At 38.9% G+C, this 20,295-nt stretch overlaps 2 protein-coding genes across 4 annotated transcripts in view; one reads left to right on the forward strand and one right to left on the reverse strand.

The window, feature by feature from the left end:
• col4a2 (collagen, type IV, alpha 2) overlaps positions 1 to 7,744 on the reverse strand; it is a 67,668-nt gene extending 59,924 nt beyond the window's left edge. For both annotated transcript variants that reach the window (XM_042001578.1, XM_042001577.1), the window contains exons 1-3: positions 7,571 to 7,744; positions 7,234 to 7,342; positions 7,099 to 7,150 (exon numbers count right to left, since the gene is read on the reverse strand). In XM_042001578.1, coding sequence (XP_041857512.1) covers positions 7,099 to 7,150; positions 7,234 to 7,271 — 90 coding nt within the window. In that variant the 5' untranslated portion in view covers positions 7,272 to 7,342; positions 7,571 to 7,744. The remainder of the gene's footprint in view (positions 1 to 7,098; positions 7,151 to 7,233; positions 7,343 to 7,570) is intronic.
• Positions 7,745 to 7,869: 125 nt separating this feature from the next.
• col4a1 (collagen, type IV, alpha 1) overlaps positions 7,870 to 20,295 on the forward strand; it is a 64,032-nt gene continuing 51,606 nt past the window's right edge. For both annotated transcript variants that reach the window (XR_006012225.1, XM_042001580.1), the window contains exon 1: positions 7,870 to 8,087. Coding sequence is in view for 1 of the 2 variants with exons in the window: in XM_042001580.1 (XP_041857514.1) it covers positions 8,016 to 8,087 (72 nt within the window). In the remaining variant the exon portion in view is untranslated. The remainder of the gene's footprint in view (positions 8,088 to 20,295) is intronic.

The raw sequence follows: 20,295 nt of genomic DNA on the forward strand, positions 1-20,295 counted from the left end.
TTTAATCCTTAGCCGCAGCACTCTGTCTTTAATTGTCATAGTTGTACTGTGCAGGCATTGGAGGCGATTTGTGCACCAGTTGGGCCAACAGCCAAGCGCAACAACCGATTCCAGAACTGCTGAGAGCAATCAAACAATCACCACCACAGTCACGTTTACACACACAAAAACGGGCTACTTCCGATCAAACAATACATGAGGAAACAAAAGAAACACATGATGTCCATCTATTCGCATGTGAGTGCACGTGCACACGCTCGTCTTTCAACTTGGACGCAACACAGTAAAAATGAGACAAGGTCACGGGGTCCGTCTCTGAGGTGAAGCCAACACCTCAGTGGAAACTGCTTGCCCTGTCTGCTTCAGCCTCTTACTTGCCACACACACACACACACACCAGTGACAGGGAAGCCCGACTCTTCTCATCCGAGGCTGCAGCTTCCTGCATACAAGCACAATGGGCTCTTCCCTTGATTGTCAAAGCCACAATTTAGGCAGTGGATGTGCTAGCCGTTTTTCCACCCTTATCGGCAGACATCTTCCTCTTGCCCCGGACACACACTTTCCTCCACAATAAAACAATCACATTTAATAGGTCAGTCACGTGCCTGCTTTTTATTTGGTGATTCCATTAAATGCGCATCACTCAGTCACATCCTGAGCAGCCTGCATTGCTGTGTGAGAAATTCAAAATGCATTTACACTGGGTTTGCTGATGTTTTATGATTTTCTTATGGATATTCAAAACATACTCAGTTGGATTTAGTTTCACCATGTGTTTGCAGTGGGATCCCAAGCAAAAAAAGGCACAAGCAGAAACAACATCCATCACAATCATTCTCTAAGAGGAGAAGAGGGTAATTGCTAAAGCAGACGCTGCCGCTAGGCTTCCAGGTACTGATCTGCGCCCAAAAATGTTCTCTGCCAGTATCGGCCCCCTAATTGCACCAAACTCACACGCATCTTGAAATGTATTCACATGAGAATCAAAGCCTCTCAAAAGGACCCATACGAAACATCCTGTTAACATTACTGCAGCAGTAACCTTCCTTCCTCTGCCAACAGACACTGATAAACGCTTTTGTGTGCATTTTTGATATGTGTGAATGTGTGTGTGTGTGTGTGTGAAGTGAAGGGGTGGATTACATACATCGTTGAGAAAACTTTTCCCATCAGAGTACAGCAGCTCCAAGTTAATTCATAGTAGAAAAGGAGTGAAATAGAAACTGTCCCAATAACCCACCAGAATCAAGGCAGGTTACAGATGATTTTAAGGAGATCAAGTTAAACTAAACTACTTTAAAAATACAGGATAAGAAAAGCAGAGATGTAATATATTATCAGACAATAATAATGGAACAACTAAAGGGTCACTAATCAGGAATTTTGAAATTGATAACAGATTTCCAAGTGTTTAGGCAGGATAAGACAATACTAATCACCTTATGGTTAATGTGAATCCTCTGATTTATTATAAAAGCTTTTTTAATAATCAAATAACATTATCTGTTATTATTAAAGTTTAAATTGAATTAAGTTGTATCAAGAAATGATCTTTTTGCACATACAGATTAGACAAAATCTTGCTCCTAATCCTGTTGAAAGCTTCAGCTTTCTGTGTCTGCTTATTAAGAAAAACTAGAGATTAACAAATTCAGGTTCTTGATGTTTAAAACCTGCCACGTCTTTATGAAATATGAATTAAAATACATCCTAAATGTGCCAAATGCAACAAGATGCAATAAGCTATACTGAAGAAAACAGATAATTTCCTTGCTGGCTAGTCAAAACAATTTTTTCATCAACATCCTTCTCAGCCCTGCAAACTTTCAGCTCTGGGGAAAAGCTGCCTGCTCTGCTCTGGGTGAGAGATGCTCAAGTACATCTGGAGCAGCTGCCCAAAGGCCCGGAATTAGGGTCGTTATTGTTGATAACATGACTAGGTGCTGAGGGAAGTTGCCGAGAGTGTGTCCTCAGTCATAGCATACTGTCAACCCCAATGCCCCCAGCAGAGCATACATGTCTGCTTACAACTGCACGGGACTGGGCAGGCAGCTCATGTTCCCAGCACACATCACAGTGGCAATTTTGCAACCAAAACATTGTCATTTTGTCAAAGGCCACTTTAGAACTTGCTGTAATAGAACTGCAGGGGCTTTGTGGGACATTCTCTACAAAAACTATAACCAGCTGGGCTGTAGTGGTCCACAAAAGAGAAAAGCATTCAGGCATGCAGCAGAAGGGCTTCCAGGTAGCTGTGGATAGAGTGGGGTGAGCCATGGACTAATGCTGCTGAGACACAAGTCATGACCTGATCAAGTCTGGCTGGATGACCCAAGAAAACATCTCTAATGATGCGTTCCAGCACATCCGTAGGATGTATCTTTCACCAGCTCTTGGCCTTTGGAGCAACACAGAGCCAGTTTTCTTTATCAGTTTGCTGTGTTTCAGGCAAGAAAAACAGAAAGATTAGCTGTAGTCACAGTTATCCAAGCAACAGAGTGACAATGCTTAAACAGCTTTAGGAATCCACTTCCTAATGCTTTTCCTATTTTGGAATGAAATGAGTTAATACATTAATGAGAGACACTCTTTTAAAGTACATCATAGGCCAAGGCAACTTTCATGTTGTGTACTCTTCCTTTGCAAAGTTTAATCTAATCTAGCGTTGCAGTTTTGTGTAATCTTGCTGAACAGCCAGCAGAGAAACAGCTATATAAGCTTGTTTTCCCCCCTGCTCAGCCCTGATGGATCAACAACAAGACTGTCCAAATCTTCTAAATATACATAAGCCAACGCACGAAGGGTAAATGAGTAGCACTCACCTGAAGCATGAAATATTGTAAAGATCTCAAAGCAAATGTGAAGCTGATAGAAGATCAACATCATGACTGAAGAATTAAAGCAGTATATACATATAGAGAAAAACTTAGCTTAGCTGTGACTGCATTTATTTTTTTTTTTTCTGGTTTGTTTTAGTGTTATCATAGGAGGTGCATATACTCCAACCAGGAGAGAACGTATGTTGGAAATTGCTTCAGTCACCTGCAAATCTGACAAAAATCTGTATTTTTTTAAACTCTCCCAAGGAGGTGACAATAGAAACACTTATATTATTCTCAGGACTTCGTGTCCTTTGGGGAGACACAGCCAAACAAGCAGAATTTACCACTGTTGTTGTAACTTCTTAGTCGTGTTATGGCTTAAATGGATCTAATATTCTTTGTAGGTTTTAATAACGTCAACATATTATCTGAAGTTTATGAAAATTTCAAGCAATTTCACTCAGAGAAAATGTCTTTATTTACTTAATCAGGACATTTCAGAAGTTGAACTGTTATTTTTTCTGTGTTTTTTTGTCAGTGTTTCAGTCATTAATGTAAAACTAGTGCGTGGTGAGGTTTGAAAATAACATTGTGACTTAACAACTGAGTGTAGCTGTGACATGATGACTGTTTTAAATGACTGTTACACGAGAAAGATGACAGGAATTACAACAGAGGTGAGTGGATTTGTAAAACCATGCATGCTCACATTAATTTCTATTTATTCCAGTTTAGACTCAACAATTAATTTTAACATGGATGTTTTTTAACCGATGAAGCCAGATCACCATGCATGCACATTGGAAACATGCATACTTCACACACAAAGGGCCCAGCTGAAATTTGAACCAGGAACATTCCTGCTCTGAGGTCATTGCTAACCACCAAACAACCATGCAGCCCACATTAGATTTTTTTAAATAAAATCCAAACAGACATTTGGTGAAAATGAGCACTGTTCTGAGCATATTGAATAGACATCATTCCCAACTTTCTCTATGGTGGCTGACTTTTCCCACACCTTCAACTTTGGCTTGAGTGAATGACTATAACATTTTCCATGTTGTACGTTTCATGCATAACTCTGCCCACATTAAAGAGGCTCAACTCATCGTGCTGAAACAGTGACTCATCAAATAGAAGAATGTCAAATTTGTGGGAATCCCAATAAATATTGCCTGCAAAATCTCGTGAGAATTATAGTTTCAATAGGCAGAGAAATTCCAAATGTAAATCATCAACATGGAGAAAGATGGTGGGAAAGAGCTGGACAACAGGTTGGTTCAAAGTAGAAATGGTCCCATGAGTCTGATTTCAATCTGATATTAAACAGAAACATATTTTCCAAGACAGCTGAGACTGAGAAATCCTAAGTCAGCCGGGAATCGTGAGAGTGAGATGATTTTCCTAACTCCTTGTTCATGCAAAATGTCTTCAACCACCTCATTACCTACAGCTCACAGCTACTGAAACTGTCTCCTAACCGAATCATGCTTTCAACAACCTCTGCAATGATCACAGATGGAAATACTTACCTACAAAGTCACATGCTGGTTCTATGTCATACCAAGAAACAACTATTTTAAGTAATTTGTTTAATCAATCTGAGATGTTTCCCCATTTGACAGTTAAATTGTCTGCAAAGAGCACATGGGTCGTAGAAAACTAATTTTAGCCCGCTGTCTCCCAGTACTGATAGCTTAGAGAGAAGCTACACAATACACAGAGGAGCTGAGCTGTGTCACAAGCTTTTAATCAAGCCCTACCCAAATTTAATAAGAACATGGGACAACGAGGTCTTTTCATTGCACTCAAGAAAATAACTTTTCATCTAGGGACATTGAGTATGATATTAAATATCTTGGAGAATCACCAAACAGCTGATATCCTGCTCAAGCACAAAAACACAGTATGCACATGGCTCATCAATAACTTTAACCTTTAAGACAACTTGTATCAGTGCAGAAGAATCCAAGAAAGGGGGTTGATATTTATAGGTATGTGTGAAAGCAACAAATCCATATTTGTGAACATGAAAGGTTTTGTGGTGAGTAATATTAGGGGACATCTCCACTGCTAATAGACAAACATGATTCCAGGCATCAGTAGAATTGTCTCTGTTGATTGCTATTGTTCAAATAACTCACTACACTTTTTTAGCTGTTTGTAACGAGCGTAAAACTAACTATAATTGAAAGGTCAAGGAAAAGAAAATCAGTGCAACTTATCACGAGTCTTCTTGCTTTTCTTTTCCTTTATTTTTACCTCTAGACGTGTTTGTGCAGAAAAAAAACATAAGACCTAGAAACATAAATCTGTAGGACATATTAAATTAGTCTAAGATAGTGTTGCACAAAGACATGTAATATTAAACAATGTATAGCAGTATGCCACCAATACATTATAAACACAACAAGCTATGGTATAAGTATCAAATTACAGTTGTACTCTTAATAATTCCCACCATCGGGTTTGAATATTGTAAACATTTCTGCCAAAGATATGATTTGTGATAACTTCCAGTCATCTTGTTTCCCATTCATGGGAGAAAAAAAGAAAGAAAAACAGCACACGCTATCTACATTAGGCTGTATATATTCAAGAGTATTAACCAGAGAAAATAATTCTAACCCATTCTTTTCAAACACTTTAACAACTGCAATAAGAATGAATTAATTTTCTGTCACATGATTCTCACTTGCCGTAAACCTTCTGCTGATAAAACTCTAGCTTTAGCATCTGTTCCATATAAAATCCAAACTGAATTAGAAATGTAAAACCTGCTGTATTTTTTAAATGCAGCTTGTAAAAATACAACTTCCAGTGAACCTGTTAGTTTAATGGCCTGCCTTGCCATCCTGTATGGAAGATGCGTTGACTTATCGCAGCAATGGTCTGAGAAAGTCAAGTCGTGTCTATGTGTATAGGTCTACAGTTTAATGCCTGGGCTCTTCGACTGGGAGGAGCTTAGAACCGAAAGGAAAGATGGGACAGCAGCAAGAGTATGACTGTAGTTTAGAATTCTGGCATTTTCTGCCCCTCCTAATGATCTAAAGTACCTTTAATACAAAGTTTAAAAAGAAAAATCTAACCTCTGATTAAACTGATCAGCCATAGCATTAAAACCACTGACAGATGGTTACAGAACACTAATCTCCTGGGGGCAAAAAAACTGCTTCCTGGCATTCACCTGGACAGTTACCGCCTCGCTAAATATTTTTATAGACAAGTCACAACTCCCTCTGGCATCAGCACTTCCAGTAACAGCATCCCCAAGCAGAACATCAGTGGGTTCCGCGAAATCTAGCCTAGGATGAGCTCAACATATAGTCTACAAACTGTCCAGCTCTAAATCATATTAAATTATATGACATCTGTGGGAAAAAGCCAAATCCACAAAGACCCCACCCCACAACCTACAAGGCTCAAAGGATCCATTGCTAATGTTGTGGTTGCAGACATCCCAGGACACCACCAGTGGTCCTCTGTCAACGCTCTGACAAGTCAGAGCTCTTTTGGCATCATGAAGGGTCGTGTTACAGCTGATCTGTGTATATTATAATGTATTCCATCTAATATTTACTGATATCTACTAAAATCAACATTAATCTGTATTAATTATCATCTTGCAAGTTGGAACAACTCACTGTAGATAAACCAGTACAGTCTGCATTACTTTGAGTGTCATGATCATTAAGCGGTAATGCAGATGTGATGTCCCTTTATCACTCTTTTAAACTGAAGGACAAAATGTAACAATGATGGACTGGTACTGAAAAGTGACTTTGTAACACTGAAGCAGACCATGTAAAATCTATATCCTGAAAGGTAAACATCTTTACCACTCAGCCTGAAGAGGTCGTGACCCCACCCCTCAGCAGGTCAAGAGGTCAATTAAACACAACATAACCATTCTTGAGTATCCTGTTTCTGTTTGTTCGCTTACCAAAAAGCAAAAACACAGAAAATATTCCAATTTCAGTTGGGAAGACTGTAAAGTAAGTCACCTCACTGCAAACTGTTTTTTACTTTTGTTGCTGTTTTCTGTACCAGCCTGCAAAGCCAAGAACCCACCTACTGAGGGAACTCCCCAACCCAGACACTCCCACTTGTAACACACTGCGTCCCTATCTGCCAAGAAGCATCAAGACAATCCCAACCGGGAGACATGGGGTTTATTTTTCTGTCATAAGTTCTCAGCAGGCTGCCGTTTTATCCTAAAGTGAAAATACACTTATACAAAAATCACTGACACGTGGGAGGTCAAACTTACTGCGTGTGCTCCTGAGACCAGGATGGCGACAGAGAGGCACAGGAGCAGGAGCCTGTTGACGAAAATCAAAATGTAAAAAAATCTTAATGAAAAAATAACAAGGACAATGCATACAGGGAAACGAGTTCATTTTACCTCAGATTATTGTGTCGTCTGATGTGCTGCCGTTGCATGTTCCCACTCACGCGGACCGAAACCTCAAGTCCCACGCCGCTTCTTCAGTTTGAAACACTTAAAGCATGACCTGAGGCAGACCAAGACCTCAAGTGTAATAATCTACGATAATAATGAGTCTAATCCTCAAGTCGTTATATCTAAATATACAGCTTTATCGTTTTCACTCATTTTACTAACGTGCGTCATGCGCATGATAACCCACAATTCATTACATTTATTAACACAATCATAGGTACCTGTCCCCCTACAAATATGTCATTCATTTGAGCCGGAGTTCATAAAATATACAACTTACAGCCGCCTCAGTCATGCGCGCGATGATGAAGCGAAGGAGGTTATCACGAGTGGAGAAGAGATGCTCCGATTCCCGAGGGTAAAAAGTTTCGACAGCCACGTGTGTCACCCAAAAAGTTTAATACAAATTTTCTTGCGAAAGTACAAAAGTGTAGCGAGTCCCTCTCCTTACCGAGAAAAGTCAAAGTGTTTGTAACAACAGCAAGGATGAGCCCGTTTGCATGAGCGAGGGTGGTCGTTTTTTTAGGGAGGAGGGGGTGTGGTGCAACAGAGACAAGAACGAGTTGCATTGATCAGGACTTCACATCGTTTCGGATAAAGATGCAGCCAAACGTCTTGCCCCTGCTCCGTTAATAACCTGAAGATAGAGGACGAGGAGCGGTTAACAGGTGGCTGTTTACGGGGCACAAACTTTACGCACTGAGTTTCCACAGCGCGCCGCCACGATGCCGTTACCGTCCGGCGCGCTGTTACTGCTGGCGGCTCTCTTCTCAAGCATAGACCTGACAGGGGCTGAGGTAAGATGACGAACAGTTTTAGTAGTTTGTATGTCGGCTTGTGTGGGAAAATGTCTTTTGAACCGCGTCTTATTCTGGTGGTAGCTCTCCTTCTCCACGCACCCAAAGTCATGCTGTCTTTTTGCTTCTAACTCAACTCAAATGAATTTAATCTGTTGAGAGCCCACTTAAATTTATCACAAACATTTAGGCTTATAATCACTGTCTGATGTTTGTATCTTTTAGTGTTCCGTGATTTTTACTATCAGTGTTTTACCATAGTTTTAGGAAAGGCTCATTCATAGTGCCATAAAACTTACTGTTGGAGCTTCTCAGTTCAGCCTCCTCCACCTCTGTTGGAGAGGAGCAGAGCGAGAGGGAGGAGGGAGAGGGTGGGGCTCATGTGCCTACAGTTGCTTAAGTTTCTTTGTGTGTGTCTGGGTGTGTATCTATATGTGTGTGTTACATAGAAATGTCTGGTAAAGTAATAAGGGACGGATTATGTATGAAGTTAATTACTGGTATGTAAAGACAATCCAATAAAGACAGTTTTTAATGCATTTATTGTCTGGTCCCCACTCCAGAGTCAGACAACAAGGATTTAGACTGTTTATTTCCAGGACAGTTTTCTGTGGAGAGAGCAGCATCCATTATGGCAAGTTATGTTGAACTTTAATGTAAACTGAATGAAAGTTGTACAATAAAGTTACATCTGGTTGATCCAATCAGATGTCTGTTAACCAACTCTCATTTTAATTTACAAAAGATAAACCTTGATGTCTGTCATGAACTGATTTAAAAAATCTATTTGTATGATAAATATCTTTCAACTTTTCTTGTAAACCTTGATATGGTGAACAGGAAGGGAGGGGTCCACTGAAACAATTGTAACATACAAGCAGAAACACAGCTTGCACAATTCTGGCGAGATTAAAAGTGGATATTTGGTATGAGCACCTTTATTCTTTAACACCACTGGAGCCCTCTTCAACAAGCTTACTTAAAAAGTCTTAAGTAGCATACCTCTGTCTTTACTCCCTAATATATGAATGGCTTCTTATAGCCATCTTTCCATGGAGACCATTTCGGCTGAGGCCTCAGTAAACATTAGGAGAAGCAACTGCATGGCCAGATGCATCTCTCAGGTCACCCCACTTGTCCAGTTTCCTTGAATTTTTTTAAATACAAATTAAAATATGTTCTTTGCTAAATTGTCTTTATGCGTACACACAATACTGGTTCATCCACTGAGTCTGATGTTATTTGTATGATTCATTGGTAATTTTAAGTGGCTTAACAAACAAACATCCACATTCCCCTGGAAATGGTCAGGTACATTGACAGCACATGAGTAAAAACACAGCCAAAGTCCAAAGAAAAACTTTTAAAGAACTTCAGAAAACCTGAAGTACTATTGCTAAATGTAAATGGGTTACCTTATCTGGTTACCTTAACCCATTTTAGGTAACTAAAAGATTACAAGAAAGTCAGGTTCCTTGGAAACAAAATTCTAAAGAAATGAAGAGTAGATCAGGTCTTTTACATCATATTGTACATGTATTTGTTTATATTTATTTAAGAAAGAAAAAGCTATAGAATCAATTTAAAGCTAGATATAACTTTTCTTCAGTCTTGTGTGTGGTGGTTGGGGCATTGTTTTAACCATGGAAAGCACTTTGTGCTGCATTTATGTATGAAAAGTGCTCTATAAATAAAGATTGATTGATTGATTGATTGATTTCATGCTGCCCTGGATCTAACACAGCCTAACTGGTACCTGACCAGAAATACTAGTGCAACATCTGTGATTATGCTGCTCATCATGCTGTTTTTACACAGCTTAGTTAAAAATAATGTTCCTTTGAAACAGAAATATGAAACGCAGTTAACTGTAATTGTGACACACATTTTCGGAGAGTTGTTGAATTTGTGGTCTCAAATGTGCACACTATCTCTTCCAACTTCTTCCCTCTGCGTTGGTCTAACTTACAAGTATAAATCAAGCTTATATAGTTGTCAGTGGAATGACTTATAGGATTTTTACCCATTAAACTATGGTTTGTGTTCCATTTGGTACCATCATTTTTCTTTGAATTTTTCAGTGAAGTGATGAATCCCAAACTATAGAAGTGGGGATACAATATCTACATTTTTAAAAAAAATGTAATTATGTGACATAATCTAAGCAAATGTTTAAGAAGATAGTCATGGAATGAGTTTAATGCCAAACAATAATGGAGGAGAGAAACTTGCTTGTGTTTCAAACCTCTTGAAATTCTTTTCTTTTTACAGTCAGATTTGTTGATATATATAGAAAAAAACTCAACAATACCACAAAAGGTATACAGAAGTGGATGCAAACATCTGAAAGGACTTAGCATCCAGTTCTGGACTTTCCTGCAGAAATGTCTCTCTCGCTGACAGAAATGTGGTAACAGTGTGGTATTTTATCAGTTGTTGAGATGATGGAGTAACATGCTGTAAATTAGTTTATTGCATAATGGGACGATGACGTTTCTGAGCCAATTACCATCTCACGAGGGACAGTGACTTTATCAGGTTATTATCCAGGCTGTGATGAAGTATGGCTGTAAGCTGCCGTTGTAAAGTGACAATACAAACTGCCTTTTTAAAAGGAGACATGCCCTTTTCTCAAAAGCGGACACAGATTCATTTGGTCTTGATTATATTTCTATGATATGCTTTAGTCAAAATTAAAGGCACTAAAAGTGCTTCTTTTTCACCATTAATGTACATCTCTATTCAAACAGATCATTTTATGGTGTGGAGTGAACCCCTTGACTTTCCTCTGCCCCTCATGTCCTTTCCATTTGAGAGCTGTAGTACTTATAACCCTTAGTACAGAAAAAAAGAAAAGAGTAAACAGAAAATAGCTGAGAGTTCAGACCACACACCAAACTGACCACCAGCAATACTTGAATGACAATTTTATTCACAAATATTTACATTTCTTTTGTCTTCAGTTCAACCATGGACAGCTGATTGGCTACTTATCTGTCTTGTCACAAGTCATCTGTTAAACTGGGCCAAGTTGTTAAAACATGCACCACAGAAACTTAATGTCCTCTGGTTCCGATTAATTATACCACTGGGAACTCACACACTATAATTCATTGAAAACCCATCAGCTCTGTAAACTCAGAACTTCCTTTACGCTCAGTCCCTCTGTTTTGTTCAAGTTTTTTACCCGGTAATGTTAAATATTGGTGCTTATATGGAAAATATTTCACAGATGTTTGTTTTTATAGTGACTGGTACTGGACTGTACAGATGGTGCATTCAAATTAACTTTAAGTTTACTTCCTAGTTGAGTTACAAAACATTAAACAAAGTATTGATAGAGCATCAGTAGTCAATTCATTTCTTGCAAAAAGCAATAGGAAATGGGTTTCAACTCAAAGGAGGTAGAGTGAATGCAGCATCATCTGAGGCTATAGCTATGTGAGATATCATAAAATAGGCTGGATAACTTTCTAGAAACATAATTTATCCTGCAAATCAGAAGAGTTCTCTTAATATCACATTCTCATATCAAGAGAGTCCAAAGCAAAAATACCAAAGCTGGAATTTTCCTGACTCTTTAAGTTGGTTGTGATTTTAGAAACCTAAATGCATGAGCTCAAGCACAAAAAGTTGAGTTTTCTGTAATACGTCCAATTTAAGTAATTTAAAATATTGGGTGCAAATGTCCACTTATCGAAGTATCCACTTGTCAGAATTTTTCTATTTTGTCTTTACTGTGTGAGCTTAGGAAAGCCTCTTGTGAGGGTTGTATTTAAATGTCCATCATCCAGGTCGTGTAGGTAAAAAACAACAAGCAATGTGGCTGCGATGGTTCATTTCCCCACATGTTGTATTACAAAAACAACCACTACCTATTAAGTCAGCAGCAATTGTCCATCAATACTTTGATTTATTAAGCTGTGCAGGATAGAAATGTTTGATATGGAGAGCCAGCATATCACGTTAAACAAAGAGGCAGCGGTAACTTTTATGCCCTGGAAGCTTTCATTTAAAACCACAAACATGAGACAGACACACAGCATCTGGACAGAGGTTAGGATGACAGAGAGGTGTGTGTCCTCCTGAACATCTTGTTGCTGATCAGATGTTGCCAGTGAAATTGGAGTATTTTAACTTTCTTGATTTATTGTCAAAAGTTGATTGTATTCCCATCCACCCATAGGAAGTCCACAGTAGGAGGTTTGTGATCCTCTCTGGGCTTTAGTCCATGCAAAGCTCCCTTCATCTTTAATCCAGCACAATGAAGCAGATATTACAGACTCAAATGTGGGCTCAGTTGATTTTAGCATTCTTGTGATGCAAAGAGTTTGATTGAGAATCAAGACCTCTTACAATCAGTGAAAGCTCCTGGCAGAACAATTCAGGGTCAATCACAGATGGATGCGAACACTTACAAATGTGATAACCGTGAACCTAGAGCAGGTCAGGCTGACTTTAGAAAGGCCATAATCAAAAGATAATATGTTAGATTGTTTTGCCTTCTCATCAGTCCTGTAGTGAAGGAATAACCAACTTATGTTTAACTTTATGTAGACCTTTGCTTGAGATTTTTTCACATCAGCTGTCTTGGTGGTCACTTTATCTGGTCAGAATGAATCATTAGGAATTCCTAAAGGAGCTTTAGGTGTAAGAGAAGGAGGTAGCGGAGGAAGCATGGAAGATTAGCAGATTCCTGGAGTGAGAGTTTGTGTGTGGGATGTTAGATGCTTGGATTGGAAAAAGTTTGTAGCTGGTGGGAAAGACAAACTTCTCTTTGCTTTCCAGTTCATTCTGACATCTTAGTTATTATGCTTAAGGGAGAATGACCCCAAATTTAAAATGAATGAGTGAGCACTGCTGCACGCTGTCAACCATCACACAGCCTCGTGAAAGCATCAAGCCCAATTCCTCATCTTGGCATCACCATCCATTTAGCTAAGGTAAGGTGTCCCTTTTCTTATAAGCATAAAGGACTCGTGGATACGTAATCATCTGAATGACCTCCAAAGCCCCAAAGTTATAGGGCTGAATGACCACAACTCTGATTCCTAAAGAAAAGGGGTCTGCAGAATGAAGGGGTAGGTGTATGTGGTAGGGCCAAAGGAAATTTGGCTCAGGCCTTGATCTGTTTCTCCTACTGCTCAGAAGTGCCGACATGGCTGCTTGTAGTTTTGACTGCGCCTGATCTTGCAGACACCCCCCACAAGCACAACAGCTGAACCTGTCACCGTGACTGGCCACCAACATAGCATTGCACCCTGTGAAGCCACAACCGGCTGTTGTTAAAATGCCTACATTTGTAAGAGTGATGATTGTTGTTTCTGTGCTCCTGTTTTGACAGACGACTTGAGGTAGCAAAGAACTGTGGCAGGTATGATCCTCTCAGGTGGTGCTGCTTATGTGTGTGTGTGTTCCCTGTCTCTGCCATGTGAGAAGGGACTAAATAAGTTGGCTGAGCTTTGTAAAGCCCTGCCCAATTCTCTGTGGTCCAACTTCGGAGTTGTGAAAGAGCATTTTATTCAGATTTGTCACAGCTGCAGTTTCCTGTTCACACATAAAACACTTGTTCTGTCCCATGCTAATATTTTCCCCACTTTAGATTGACTTTTATATAATCCTCAAGATTGGTTACTTCCCTGAGGTTAATGGTGAAAATACCATTTAGCCATTTTACTGTGAAATTGGTGAGTCATAGGTGTCATTTGTGGTTTGGACTGTGATGTTGTAATGGATATGCTGGTCTGACAGGAAGGTGGGAGTTGGAGAGTGATGGAGGGGAAGGTTGCTTAAAGAGGGAAAGGAGGAGGCAGCAAGGATGTGAGCCCCAGAAGTGGAGGAATGTGTGTCGGAGCCAGTGATGATACCCCGTGGCAAATCTTTTAGTCTCACTCTCTGGTCCTTGACCTGAACTTCCATCTTCTGCTGCCACATTGTCCAGCAAATGGCATTTAAGACAGTGATGATAGTATCATTAGATTTATGGGTTTTTCTCTCTCTCTCTCTCTCTCTCTCTTTTTTTTTTTTCTTGCTGGATAAGTTTTGGCTGCCTTTTCTTGCAGCTGTTCCTGTTTGGACAGGAGAGTCTCCATCTTCGTGTCTGACTGAACAATAGTGTTTAGCCAGTGTTTCCATAGAAAATGCTTGATTACTTTATTGTAAGCTTTCCAGAAAACAACATTTAGGAAAGTGGTTTCTCCGTATGTCTGTGTTTGTGTTACCTCTACACATCGGTGAAATTATGGATCTGTGTGTCAACATTTGAATGCAGCCTCTTTGTCAGCTTAACACTAGCATGCCATACCATTAAACATCTTCTGATATTTGTTTATGTAAGCAGCAGTTTGTGCTTATTCTCAAGTTCAGAAACAAACAGAGGGATTGCAATGGCTGCGTGTGCTTAAATAACTTAACTATGGAATTTGTGATCTGTTTCAAATTAGCCAAAATTATTTGTACTTTTCATTCTTACCCAAGAAAAAGTCAATGTTTTGTTTGTCCATGGACTAAAAAAAGACAACTAAAAATGGCCTGCTGTTGGTGATATACACAATATGTCATTTATTGTCAGTTCAGATATGTCACTGTATTGTATGACATGACTGTTGCATGCACAATATGTGGTTTTGAGTGCATTTTATCTGGCGTAAATGAAAACCATGAATGTGCTTAACAGCATTCACACACTAGTTTTCCTGTTTTTCTGTATTATTATTATTATTATTATTATTATTGCTGCATAAAGGCTTTGATATGGATATCTGTCAGTATTACAGTGGCTGTAAAAATAGAGTTTTTACTTTTTTTCCAGCATCAGCAGTCGAATTTTGAATAACAAATTTTAGAGTCATTGATGAAAATACTCGAACAGATTTGTTTTTCCTTCTCTGTTTTTACTTTATTGTATGTCGCTGCACACAGCTCTTTTGTTTCTTGTCTTCTTTTGGTGAAAAAAAGTTGATCAAGATTAACCACCAAAAATAAATAGAGATCAAATCGAAATAAACCTGAATAACTCGTTTTAAACCACACCGCAGAACTGAGTAGTCCTGAACTTATTATTAGCAGATCAGTCAAAGTTGTGGTTTGGCAAACTTTTACAGCATAATAACTGTTAACTGTCACCACAGACAAACGGGTTTTATAACAACTCTTCTTCAGGGCGGAAACTTGCCCATTCTTCATGCCTTCTAACACTCTTAGCATACCAAAAAGCTCTCTGTGACGCTTTGAGCACCAAGCGTTTCTTCACACTTTTGATTTCTGGATAAATACATACAGAAACCATATCTATCAGAAGTCTAAAGGAGGGCTCCACCCATCCATCCGTCCGTCCGTCCGTCCATCCATCCATCCATCCATCCTCTATACCTGTTTAATCCAACTGAAGCATAACCTAACTGCTATCAGGTGAGATGTGGGACACACTCTGGACAGGTCCTGTTAGAAATTCCTGGTTTCATATTTAGTAAAGTGAAACTGTTGTGTTAGGAAAATTACATCATTTTAAAGTAAAAAACTGTCACTAAACTAACCCTTTAGGATGCAAAACAGCCAACATTAGTTTAAAGGTGAAGTTGTTGGCCTTGGCTAGACTTTGTACAAACTTGACATTATTCACCCTTGAATGTATCTGACAGCAATCTGGGAAAGACTTCACTGTATTCCTGCCAACATGTTCTTTAGTAGTGGGATTAAAGGAATGGTGTATATGACAGGAAACATTTGGCAAAGTCAGGGCATTTGATTGATATGATTTGAAATATAACACAGGTGGTCAGGTTGATGCTGCAGATGTAGCTCATTTCCTTTCTGACAGCCTACTTTTTCCTGCTGTGGAGACATGTTGGCTATTTAGGACTTATTAAATATCAGTTCCAGTGCTTAAATGTCCAATAACAAGCTCCAACAGAAGCTTCTGTTGAGACTGCAAATATAAATTTTGGATACATTAGGAAAGAACAGGGTAAAAGGTCAGTCTGAGTGGCGGGGGCTGATGCACCTAAAGCAGCTAGACTAACACAGGATGACAGCACAGATGGTAGAAGCACATGCTTCAAATTTGTCCTATTGTAAGTTAACTGATTAACGCGGTAGCTGGCATGTGGTGTGTATTTTGTTCATAGCTTTTCAATGCATTAGATTAGGGGAGACATTTCTTAAGTCTGTCGGCTGAATACAACACAAGTCTGCTTTTTGCCAAGGTTCTTTTTACATCTCTCCTTCATCTTTCATGCTGCAGTCTCATCATAACTGACCTAGAGTTACTTTGTAATTTTACCAGACATAGTAGAAATTGACTGGAGGATTGATAGAAATAGCAGATTGGGACTCCAGCTGTAACTCAGAGAAGTTGAGAGTTCTTGTGTATTCATGCCTACAGCCTTGAAAGTCCTTCCTGTCAGAACAGATGCTTTATTCATCTCCTTCTTCCTTTTATGCTGCTGCTGTTGCTCAAGTCCCGTCAGCTTTCCGGACAATGAGGATTGCTCATTTTTGTAGCTATTTTCCAAAGCCTTAATTAGATAACTTTGAATAGGAAACAAGCTAAGCAGATCATATGAGAGGGTTCACTTTAGGAGAAGAGGATATTTGCTCATCTTTAAATGCATAGCTGAGTTGAAGGGTAGTTTAAGACATTAAAAACTGATAGGGGTGCAGATCTATAGCCATGTTTTTGGTATCTTTACAAACTCACAGTGGGGAAATCTGCAAGGTCAGTCTATATGTTCAAAGAACAATGATGTAATGGTGATGTAGTTGATAAGGACTGGTATAGAAACAGGAGACTAACAAAGAGCAGCTCTGTCTGATAGATTCCTTTAAACTGAGGTGTGTGGTATGATAATGGGACTAAAAGGCTCAATTATCCATTTTGTTTCTTGCAGTTAATTTGTGGAGTTTAAATCTAAAAGCTTTCTTTCTTATGTGGTAGTTTCCCCACATTCTCACACTATATTATACTTATCTGAAATAAAACCTATTGTGTTACTGACAGTGATGGCAATTTCAGAAAGAGGTTATTTCGGCTTTGATGACTGACAACACAGACATATGTTCAGCATGCATGAGTTGAAAACCCAAGCTAAAAGTAGGGAAAGTAGAGCTTACATGCAAAGACAATTTTTTTTGTAGAAATGCAAACATCTTATTCTGTAAGTGCAACTTCACAGAACCACCAGCATGGTTGCAAAGCCTTATTTTTTCCTTTAAAACAAGTGGGAATCAATTACTTCTTTTACTGCTTTTTATATATGTTAATTTGTGTGAGAAACTTCTAGGCTTGAAGTATTGAGCCAGTCCTTAAGTCACAGAGGTCATCACGTGCTGACGTTGTTCCCAGATACTAGAGCACTCTTGAGAGAGAGACGGACCCAGCCCCTTCTTGTCTTTGTGAGCATAAAAGGCAAGGAAGAGGCCTTCCTCCTTAGAGAAAGAATGGCTTCCTCAATCTCATATCCGGTGGCAGAGTGCTGCACATTCTACAGAGGAGCCACTGGCAGAGTTGAAGTGCACATGAACTTAACAAGCCCTTTTACAAAGAAAACAAACACCTTTACAATGTGATTGTTGCCCCCAATTCTATCACCACCCCCTGACAGTTTTCTCTCTCATTGGCTCCAAACAGAAATATTTGTGGAGATAAAACATTCTTACTTTTAAAATAAAATTGTTTTAACTGCAAGAAAAATAAGAGGAGATGTAGTGGGTCTGTTTTCACCAAGCTTACTTCTGTGGGATTGACTTGAAATGTTTTTATTCGTGTGGAAACAATAAGTGCCCAGACTTTTATGGCTAGAGATGGAAAGTCCCCACTAAAACCAAAAGATTAGCGAGTCTTACTTAATTTGTTAACAAGGTAACATTTAATTCCCATGCACTTCCTTACACACACAATTGAACTCAGAGGAAGAGCTGATTTATCAAGATTATGTTGAAAGCTCTGCTTTAGTGTTTCAATCCCCTCTAATAACCTGGGTGAAGGTTGCAGGTCAACAGGATGATCCTGTGTGGGTCATGTGATGGGTCAAGATGGACTGACAGTAGACTCGCTGATTAAGATCCACATATTGTCATGTTGCCTTAACTAAGTTACAGTTGAGGACTAACTGAACTTGTGCTAGGTTAGCTGTTTGTGTTGCTGAAGTTTGGAAAGGGGTCTTTTTTGATGCTTTCATTGATGGAAATGTAATTTTATTTTTAACTTTGAGACAGACAGCAACACTTCGAGTTGTTTAAGTCTTTTGATCCTGTTTGATGATGATATTAGGTATGTGGGAACAGATTATTAGGTAAATATTTCATCAACTTGTTCCCATGTGTTGAGTCACGTCATGTATCCTTAAAAAAACAAAACATTTTCCAAGGGAACCATTACTATCATAAGGCTTGCCAAGTTTTTGGGGTGTACCCACTTTCACAATGTCTGGAATCAATTTTGTTTACATTCACTGAATGCGTGTGTTTTTAATTAGTGGAGGTATGAGCCATTCTCTGTGTGTGAGTGAACAGCTTTCTGCAGATTCATCTGCTTTTGGTTACGGGAGCCCTGAATTATTTCTGTGGCATAGATGAATACCTGTTGCCCGCATTCAGGACAAGTCATGTTTTACGTGAAGTTGGTCATAGCAAATAAACGGCACACTACTCCTTTAACATAAATAGAAAACATAGCCTTTTTATTGAACAATGAACATGTATGTCCAGATATGTGACCCCTCCTTTTGGCATTCTCTGGAGGACTGTTGTGTAACTACTGCGCAAGCCTGTGTGAGTAATTTGTTCAGATAAATACAAGCAAAGCTGACCTGGAGCTGCTAACTTAGCACAAGAATTAACTCTGGATTCTTGCATTGTATTGTATCTTGCAATCACCTGTAAAAGCTCAATGCACTATTTATATTTTTTCTCAATAAAAAACTACATATATAATAATATCAGTGAGCTTTAGAAGTGCTGACATCTTTCTAGGGATGGAACCAGCTTTCCCCGAAGCTAGCTTGTTAAGATAAGCTAATTTCCATTTTTTCGTAGCCTTAAATTTAGCAAACAAATTGGAGAGGACAATTATTGTGGCAATTAAATGTCCAGAAATTAGACGGAATAGCAATATACACAAACATTTTAAACAGTCTATTTAAGATTTTGATTTTTTTCTTTTTTTTTTTTTTTACAAACGTGAAGATGAAAATGTCCACATCAGCTTTACATCAATTTCTTAAGTAGTCACAAAATGTAAAATTTTTTAATTATTTTCTTATATGCTAACTGACAAAGCGACAAACCCTGCTCTTGTTTTACTTTTATCAAGATACCAGACACATTTTTTTTCTAATTTCTAAATCATGAACTTAACATACCTTTTGGAGCAATTTGTTTTGGGGCTTGGTGGGGGCAACTTCACCCCACTCCACCCCTATTTTAACAAGGTCTGGCTCTTTTGAAATCTATCAAACAACATTTTGCTATCACGCAAACATTAATATGGGCACAACTAATATTTAAAGCACTTTATTACGGCAATCTTTGAGGGACAGTACCTAGCTTGAGAGCTGACGTAAGCACAAATGGCAAACAGAGCTCAGACAAACAAACTGACTGAAAACTGCTTGTATGTTTATTCTCAAATTCTTACACGTCCCCTGTCTGTTGTTCAGCCATGGACAGAGCTTTTTCCCCCTTCTTCTCATTTCTTGAACATCTTCAGCTCATTTCCTTGAGTCCTTACCTTGTAAGTTTGTCCCTCTCACCTGAGATGGGACTTGAGGAGGCAAAAAAGAAGCATGAGGAGAGAGAGTCCAAAACATTGACAGCATTTTCCCCTTTACAAAAATATATGAATTCCTTTTCATACGTCACCTTTCAAAAGCTGAAAAGAGTGGCAGTGAAATTACACACATACGTTATCGAGAGGCTTAAATATGATTGGTTGATTCATTTTTTTACCCATCACTTTCATTTACACCTGCTACCTACATCTGCTTTCACTCACTGTTTGGCAAAGTTTAATTACTAGTATTTTTAGCAAAACATTAGGACTTGGTTTTAAATGGACCCCCTCACAATGTTTAACACATGTGGAGTCCTGTCCCTTTTACAAATTGCAGACATGAAAGAACCCACCATCTGAAACATATTACTTTAAAAGTCATTCAGAATCACAGTGAAACTGACCTTTTTTGTCCATCTGAATAAAGAAAATAACTTT

This window comes from Melanotaenia boesemani, chromosome 12 (genome assembly GCF_017639745.1).
Source record: "Melanotaenia boesemani isolate fMelBoe1 chromosome 12, fMelBoe1.pri, whole genome shotgun sequence".
Lineage (NCBI taxonomy): Eukaryota > Metazoa > Chordata > Actinopteri > Atheriniformes > Melanotaeniidae > Melanotaenia > Melanotaenia boesemani.